Source organism: Talpa occidentalis, unplaced genomic scaffold, assembly GCF_014898055.3.
Source record: "Talpa occidentalis isolate TD23 unplaced genomic scaffold, MPIMG_talOcc4v2.1 talOcc4.10, whole genome shotgun sequence".
Classification (NCBI taxonomy): domain Eukaryota; kingdom Metazoa; phylum Chordata; class Mammalia; order Eulipotyphla; family Talpidae; genus Talpa; species Talpa occidentalis.
This window is the reverse complement of record NW_023600993.1, coordinates 96,834,167-96,842,756: the sequence shown is the minus strand read 5'-3', so window position 1 is coordinate 96,842,756 and position 8,590 is coordinate 96,834,167. Positions and strand designations below refer to the sequence as shown.

Genomic DNA, 8,590 nt, shown 5'->3' with positions numbered 1-8,590 from the left:
AACTCATCACTCTACCCCCAGAGCCTAGCACAGAGTCAGGCTCCATGGAGGAGTCCAATGAATGTTTGATGAATGAATAATAGGTGGGCCATTACCTAAGCTGTAAAATAGGAATAACCACATTATGCCTTCTTAGTAGGAAGAAGTCAATGTTAATATTTACAAAGTGCTCAGAACACTCCCTGCAGCACAGAAAGCGCTCTATTGACTAAATATGTACACACATGCAAGCAAGCATCCATACATTAATTTGCTCCAAAAGGCTAAAGAATCCAGTGTTTATTAAAAACATTCCAACAAAAAAGGAAGGTGGGAACAGAGGGCCCAGCCCACCTCCCCTCCTCCTCGCCCCAGAACAGACCCACCAGTTCGGATCCAGCAAACTGGCTCCTTCCCCACTAGGGTGGTTCCCAGGGGACCCACACCGCAGTGCCGAAACAGGATGGGCAGCCCTATTCCTCGGGGCAGTGCAGGATGTCGAAGGACACGTATCCCACTTTGTCCACCTGGTTCACCTCCTGTCGGGAACTCACACGCCAGAAGAAGCGGTCCTGGCAGAAGTAAGCTTTCTCTGCAGGGGAGAGGCAGGGAGAAGAGAGGTGACTCCATCCCTCCCCCCACACACACAGAAACAGGAGCAAGGTCTTGACAACCATGCCTCCTGCCCTTTCTAGGTCTTTCCAAGGTTTTAACAAGACACCTCCATCCTCCCGCAGAGATGCTGGAGGGCACAGGCCTCAATATCCAAAACACTGGCACAGAGCCTGGCACACGGGAGGTACAGAAAGGTTCCGTCCACATTCATTCATTCATTCATTCAACAAATCCATTCATTCATTCAAAAAATATCTATCATAACAAACACTGTTGAAGGCACTGCAGATATAGCGGAGAAAAGCTCATGTTCTTGGTTCTCGGGGTGCTTACACAGCAGTGGGGCAAGACAATTAGCCAGGAAATGTGCAAACAAATGAGATTCATTTTGACAATGTCAAGAGCTATGAAGGAAAGAAAAGCAAGTATGTGAATAGATGATGAGGGTCAGAGAAGGCCTCTTTGTAAAGGTCTCTTGGTGTTCTTCGTGTTCTCTTAGGCTGGGAGGCGGGGCGATCTTTCAGGCCCAGGCCACAACTGGCACAAAGGCCTTAAGCTAGCAATGACCTTGATGTGCTCAAAGAGCGGCTGAAGGTGGTGTGAGCGGAGCAGAGCTGGCCTGTGACTGGGCTGTGGGAGGGGATGTGCAGGGACCTCGCCCAGTTCTACTTTCTTTGACCTTGGAGTGCGTCTGGGGTCACCCCCAAGTCCTTTGCCCTCCACTCCTGATGCCTCTGTACTCCTAGGGGGTATGTTAAAAGGCGTTGGGCAAACTCTGTGGCTTAGATTAAGGTGTTTTCAAGAAGAGGGGGGAAAGCAACTATTTCGGATTGGATGTGAGCAGCCAAAAGCAAATATAACTCCAGCTTTCCAGGTAGGGAAACTGAGGCTCCACTAGTAGTAGCGACTGCCCCAAGGACACACAGCTAAGAACTGTCATCTTTATCACTCCCCCTTGTGAGCGCACAGTGCCTGGCACTGGACGGCGTCTAATGAAGGCCTGGGCCTCCTTGCAAACCATGTGTGCTGCTCTGTAGGAGGAAACGCTCTTAGGACCAAGGCAGGAAATCAGAGCCCAAGTTCTGGCGGGGCCCGTGTGTCCTCGTCTGACCTGGGGACGCCCCTGCCTCTCCAGGGAACTTATCTGTGCTGGGGCATTTGCCTCAATGTCCAGGGCTTTTTTCTTTCTGGCTCAGGACCTGACCAGCCTCACATGCCAGGCAGGGGAGCCTGGCACGGCGCGGTCCTCTGGCAGCGGGCTGCGGCCCTTACCTCGGTACTGGAAGACGTCATGCGTGTGCAGGGGCACCCCTGGGAACATACGGTCCACCGGGGTGCCTTTGCTGGAATCCACCAGCTGCGACTTCACGTCGAACCTGCGGGAGGGCGGCGAGGAGCCGGCTGAGCCGCGGGCGGGCGGGTGGAGCGCGGGCCCCCCCTGGCGGCGGCGCGCGGCCCTCACCTCCAGAAGCTCTGCCCGCTGAACAGCAGCACCTTGCTCCCCCCGCGCGGGAGGGCCCCGGTCACCCCCGCCACCTGCGGGCCCAGGCCCAGCTTGTCCAGACGCCTCGGACCCAGCACCGACGCGCCCGTGTACGTCCACACTTGGCGTCCTGCAGGGGAGAAGGGTCGCGTCGGTCTAAGGGCAGGGAGGGGCCCCACAGGCTCCTGGAAGGAGGGTCCCTTCCACCCGCCCTCGACGGCTTGAGTTACTCTCTGAATGGGAGACGGAGCTGCGAGGAAACTAACCAGAGAAGAAGTAAATCCTCCTGGTGAGCGGATCCTCGAAAGCCGAGTCCAGCTTGGCAGGGAGCGCAGGCCATGTGCTTCTGATAAGGAAGGGGCCCTGCACCTGGCGTCCGCTGCCCTCAGGGAGTCGCCAGTACCTCCTGAGAACATGCAAAGGGAACCGCAGGCACTGACCCTTGCAGGCCGCTGGGTGGGGCGGAGCGGGCGGTTCCCTCCTCCAAGGCCCCTTCCTCAACCCCACAGCCCAGCCCCTCACCCATCCTTAAAGACATGCAGGCGATTCCCAATCTCCGCGATGGCGTCGAAGATGTCCACGTTGCAGACATTGTCCTCTGGATCCAAAGACGCTGTAGGGGCCGCAGAAGGCCCTGCAGTGGGGGGGCCCGTGGGGCCAGCTGCAGGGGGGCCTGTGGGGCCTGTCGTGGGGCGCTCGGAGGGGCGGGCGGTGGGAGGGGCGGTGGGGCAGACCGTGGGAGGTGCGGTGGGCTGAGGTACAGAGGCGGTGGTGGCTGGAGGCCGAGGCTCAGGTTCAGGGCGAGCGCCTGAAAAGGGACACGCACGAGCTGAGAACCCCCTGTTCCTGCACACCCCTGTGCTCACGGCTTAGCTCCTCCCCAGAGTTTATCAGCGAGCCTCCCCGCCCCTCACTTTAGATGTTGGAGCCCGCCCCTCACCAGCCCCAGGCAGGCTGCTTCCTTCATGCGCTGGACTTTCATTCAAGCCAGTTTCAACCCCTGAGCGGGTCAGGCCCTGGCTGGACCCATGAATACAAGAGCAGCAGGACTCCCCCGGCCCCTCAGGCTGGAGAAGCGTTTTTGAGCGCTCCATCCAGGCGGCAAACCTAGTGCTTCGAGCTTTATAAACTCAGGTTAGCTCCTTTGATCTTCAAAGAAACCCTACGACACCATTGTTCTTTAATACCCCTGCCTTTCTAAATGAGGAGCTAACACTAATGAGAAGGACACTGGAGGGTAACAGTAAAAATATCAAACACTATATGCCAGGCATTAGTCTAACTCTCTTCAACCTCCTAACAACCCCACGAGGCAGGTGCTATAATGATGAACCCCATATTACAGATGAGAAAACAGAAGGTTGAAGTGACGTGCCCAAGGTCACCCAGCCAGGAAGTGACCAGACTGGCATTTGAACCCATATCTGTCTTCTGCTAAAAATCTGGGCTCTTTAGTGCCACCCCCAAGCGCCGACCAAGTAACATTTGCACACACTGGCCCTGGGTCCCCATGCTCCCCCCCACCCAGCCCCACACCCTCACCATAGAGATGCTGGATGCCCTTGATGTCGTCCTCATGCAGAGGGGGCTGCTCGGTGAAGCTGTACATGGGGTACATGAGCGCTGCTGGCACCGAAGAGTGATCCAAACCCAGAGCGTGGCCAAACTCATGCGCAGCCACAAGGAACAGGCTGTACCCTGGAGGAAAGGGGAGTGTTAGACACAAGCCATGGGCCAAGCTCCGGGCCCCAGCCATCCGTCCCCACCACCATGCCTGGCCTAGGCCCGGGCCCAGGAACTTGGGGTCTCGCCCACCTTTGTCCGGACAGAAGCCCCACTTCTTGTCAATGTCGAAGTTTGAGGTGGTGGCACACCAGAGATGCCCGTCGCTGCGGCCCTCTCTGGTGCAGGTGGAATACTCCTTGCCCAGGAAGGTGAAGGGAAAGACACACTGTTCCCCTGCTGAGTTGCCCCCGGTCACTGTGGAGTCAACTGAAGAGACCCAGAGCCTTGGGTGAGTGGGATGGGCAGGGCCAGCCAGGAGCTAGGGAATCTAGGTGACCTTTTCTAAAAGCTTAGGGGCCTGTGCAGCTCAGCTGAGACTGGAGGGCGGCACTGGGGACAGGAGACCAAGAAGAAGCCGCAGGCTGGGCTGAAAGCCAATCTTGAGTGTGGTGGCAATGGGGAACGGAAGCGTGTGATGGTGGACAGAACCCTCAGGTCCTGACAACCAAGGAGAGGTAGAGAAGCAAGCTGAGGAGTGGAGGAGCCATGTTGGGGGGGGGGGCAATGGAAATCAGGGCATGAGGCTAAATCTAATAGGTGGGGCGGAGGCACCTCGAGTGGGGCAGAAACCGAACAGCTTGTCCTGGTCGTAGCTGGCCGTGGTGGCGCACCAGCGGTAGCCGTCGGAGCGACCATCCGTGGTGCAGGCAGAGTAGGAGCGGCCCTCGAAGGTGAATGGAAACACACAAGGCTTGCCGTCCGCGTTGCCGTCCTGGGTGTAGAGTCCTAGGGATGCCCAGCCGATCACCCCAAGGTGCCACGAGCCTACCGAGCCCCCTCTGTGCGCCCCATCCCTCCTCTCCTCATTTCACAGACGAGGAAACTGGGCCCAAAGAACGGGGCAGTGGCTTCCAGGCCACGCAGCACTCATGTCAGAGCTGGGATTAAAACCCAGGTCCTAGCAGCTCTCCCTCCTCCGCCCGCCTGTGACCTGCAGGTGCCTCTTTTCACCAACTCTCTCCTGCAGGGCCGCAGCTTCCTGCCTGCCCGTGACCTGTACCTGCCAGGACTTCTCCTCACTGACCTCCCTCAGCGGAGCTCCCCTCAAGGCCGCCCGCCTGCTTCCACGCAGGCCTCTCAGCAAACCTGTGCCTGCGGGGCGGCTCTTCCTGCCCGCTTGTGTCTATGCAGAGCCTTTTACTCCTTTGTCTCTTTCCCTAATAAACCTGTTCTTTAAATATATATATAAACCAGGTCCTAGACCCTCGAGGGTGCCGCGCCCCGCCCCTTGCGGGAGCCCCGCACTCACTCTCGCTGGGGCAGAAGCCGAACTGGCGGTCGGCGTCGAAGCTGGCCGTGGTGCCGCACCAGGCCATGCCGTCCGAGCGGCCGTCCGTGGTGCAGGAGGAGTAGGAGCGGCCCTCGAAGGTGAAGGGGAAGTGGCAGGGGGCGCCGTTTGCGTTTCCGAAGTGGGTTGCAACCACTGCAAGAGGAGGCGACCGGGTCAGAAGGCCTGAGAGCGGCGGGAGAAAGGAAGCGGGTGGGGATGGGGCGGCGGAGGCGCTCACCCACGCCCCTGCCCAGGGTCCACAGCTCTTCGTCGTCGAAGTGCGCGTCTCCCTGAATGCCTTGGCCCGGAGGAAAGGCGTGCGCCAGGAGCCCGTCCTTCCCGTCGAAGGGATAGCCGTCTCCATGCTCTGCAGAAAGGGGAGGAAAGTGAGCCCGGCACGGCGGTGCGCGCCGGAGCGCGCGGCAGCCCCGCCTGCCGGGCCGGTCCAAGGCCCTGGGCTCCGTCGGGCAGGAGGGGGCGCCCCCCCGCCAGGCGCGAGCAGCGGCCGGCAAGAGAAAGCCGGGTTCGGTGCCCCCTCCAGTCTCTGCGCCTCTCCCGGCCCAGCCCGCCGGGGCCCCCGCCCGCGGCCTCCCCGCGCTCGCGCCGCACCCCGCACTCCAAACTGGATGACGATGTCGGCGTGCGGGCCGTGCACGCGCGTGAAGGTGAGCGGCGTCACGGCGCTCCAGAGCGCGAAGGCGCGGGCGAAGGCGTCGTCGGTCACGTCGCGCGGCAGGTCCTCCGAGTAGTTCTGGACCCTGCGGGGAGGCCGGGGGAGATCAGAGGTCCCCGCGCCGGGCCGGCGGCCCCCGGGGCTCAGACCGCCGCGCGCACCGGCTCCCCGCGCCCTGCGCCTCGCGGGGCTTCCAGGCCCGTCTCTTCCCTGCGGACGCTCGCGGGGGCCCAGGCGGGAGGCTCGGGGTGCGCGCGTAGGGGTGCAGCCGCCGGCCCTGACTGCACGTCCGCGGCGCCGGGACCAGCCGCAGAGAGGACGTGCCCGCGCAGGCCTGAGCGGCGCCGGGACTGGCCTCCCCGCTCGGCCCCACCCTGCCCGCCGGCCCGCGAGCGCACCAGTACGTGATGTTGTGGTGGTGCCACTTGAGGTCGCCCTCGAAGGTCTGGAACCTGCCCACGTCGGGAACGCCGCAGCGGGGGGCTCGCATGGCCGCCAGGGTGGCGCTGTCCAGCTCGCCCGTCTCGGGCAGGCTCAAGCGCTTCTGGAGAAGCTGCAGCGTCTGACCCAGGGACGGCTTGTCCCTGCGCATCTCAGCCACACGCGTGTAGCCGTAGCGGTACAGATACTCCTGTGGACGAGGGCACGGACGTCAGAACCCAGAGCGATGTGCCCAGGTCTTGGAACGCTGGGTAGCGGCGCTTGGGCCACCCAGGAATCTCCCCTCCCTGGAGACGGATCCCAGAGCGCCCCCTGGGCATGTCTATCTCAGAGCTCCTTAGGGTTTACCTCTGTTCACCCCCAGCACCCACTCCAGAGCCCTCCAGTACCCTCCCCCCATGTCCCATCATCCAGTCAGGACACTCTCATTAGCCCACCCTTCACTATCGCTGCCCAGAGCTCCCACCCCCTACCCCCTGCCTGATCCTGGACACCTCTGTTCTGCTCATATGCCTCTCACCCCCAGCATGCCCCAGAGTATCTCCTCCAAAGCCCCATGTCCTTCCTGGGACTCCTGGCCAGCCCTCCCCAATTCTAGAAGAGGGTTTTGACCTACCTCTGCCAGCTGCCAATCCGTGAGGTTGGTTCTCAGGTCTCCTGGGAAGACCACAACTGTGGGCTGACGCCGTCTGGGAGCTGCTGAACTGCAGCCCAGCGCCAGGAGCACCAGGACCAGGGGCTGCCAGGGGCTCATGGTGAGGGTAGTGGTGTCTGGCTGCAGCCGTCCTTGTGGGGGCTTTAAGGAGGCCCTGTTAACTGAATCAGTGACTCCGCCCCTCCCCGCCAGGGCAGGCAGGGGCTGACTCAGGAGACAGTGTGCATGTGTGTGCGTGTGTGTATGTGTGTGTAGCCCCAGCATGAGAAGGCAAAGAAAGGGCTTACACCACCTCCTCTTCCCCCCACACTTGCCCACAATCCCCATTGCCAAGTCAGGCAGGACCCCAGACCCACAGGAAACCACAGGCCCATAGAGGAAAGGTTGGGTTTTGCAAACTGCAGAGCTTGTGAGAATTGTATGAAAGGGAGGAGGGAGGTGAGGCAGGAGGATGCCCTGAGCCCTCCCAGTGAAGGTCCCAAGTGGTTAGCCCAAGGGAAGGGACGGGAAGATTCTCTGAGACCTCTTTCTGACCCTAGTGCTCCCCCTTCTTGGACAGCTCCCCTCCAGGGGCTGCTCCCCACACACTTGGGGTCTGTCCTCTTCTCACACACCCCCCCCCCGCCCCGTCCCTGGAAGACTTCCTGGACTGATTCCTCTCCCCATTCCTTGTGGGGGTGGAAGGAGTGGGTTCGGCTAAGCAGGAATTGGGGAATTCCACTGGGGCACCCCCTGCCTTCAACAGGCTGACTCCTTCAGGGCAGTAGAGAGGGAAGTTTGTGGCATCTGGAAACCCACAGACAAGACTTCACTCTTCCTTCAGCGCCTCAGGCAAATGTCCTCATCACTCTGAATTTGTTTCCTTGGCTGTAAAGTAGGGCCCTTTGTCCCTAAATTGATGTGAAGATAAAATGAGATCAAAAACACCTAAAATGCTTCCTATGGTGATGTGCAATCCTCAATAGATGGCGTGATTGCTTTTAATTATCTAGGCCAAGACCATGACTCTGATCTGGAATCATGAGACTGGGGGTTTGGGGCTCTAATTATCTGTGTGACCTAGAGTAAATGCCTTGCCCTCTCTGAGCTTTGCAAACCTTAACTGCCACACAGAGGGAGGGGGTGCCGGGGGCAAAGCATGATCTCCGGAGCCCTTCCAGTTCTCCAGCCTGCTCCAAACAGCACCAGCTCCAGCACCCATTTATGCAACCCCCTCCCGCCCTGCTCCCCAGCCAGCCAGCGCAGGGCAGGATCTGTATTTGTCTCCTTGAAGGCATTACTTAGGAGGGACGACAATAACCATTCCGCAAGCTATATTTAAAGGACTTACTGTATGCCAGGCACTTTGTATGCTTATCTGAGAAACAAGTCTGTGAGATGGAGACAATTAACTTCCTTTATAAGAAAATTGAAGTTCTAGGGTTCACCGATGAGCATCTGCTCGAGAGTCATGAAGTTCTGGTCTTCAGTTCCAGCTCTGCTATTGTCTATCTGTGTGACCTTAGGCAAGTCCCTTCACCTCTGAGCTACACAATGCTGCATTTTTTGAGATTTACTGTGTTGAGCCCCTAAAGCATCTCATGGCATCCTCACCACCCTCTGTGAGGTAGGTTTGATGAGTGATACTCCCATTTTCAGAGGAAGAAACTGAGGCTCAGAACAGTCAAGGAAGTTGCCTGTGGTCACACA

The 8,590-nt window shown here is 59.5% G+C and overlaps 1 protein-coding gene across 1 annotated transcript; it reads right to left on the bottom strand.

The window, feature by feature from the left end:
- Positions 1 to 262: 262 nt before the first annotated feature.
- On the bottom strand, positions 263 to 7,019 carry MMP9 (matrix metallopeptidase 9). The gene is made up of 13 exons (XM_037521613.2): positions 6,863 to 7,019; positions 6,204 to 6,436; positions 5,742 to 5,890; positions 5,371 to 5,499; positions 5,112 to 5,285; positions 4,415 to 4,588; positions 3,893 to 4,069; positions 3,620 to 3,775; positions 2,600 to 2,885; positions 2,344 to 2,483; positions 2,057 to 2,207; positions 1,867 to 1,970; positions 263 to 571 (listed from the first exon to the last, which is right to left on the bottom strand). The coding sequence occupies exons 1-13, from the start codon at positions 6,998 to 7,000 to the stop codon at positions 453 to 455; spliced, it is 2,130 nt and encodes a 709-aa protein (XP_037377510.1). The 5' UTR covers positions 7,001 to 7,019; the 3' UTR covers positions 263 to 452.
- Between the last annotated feature and the right edge of the window lie 1,571 nt (positions 7,020 to 8,590).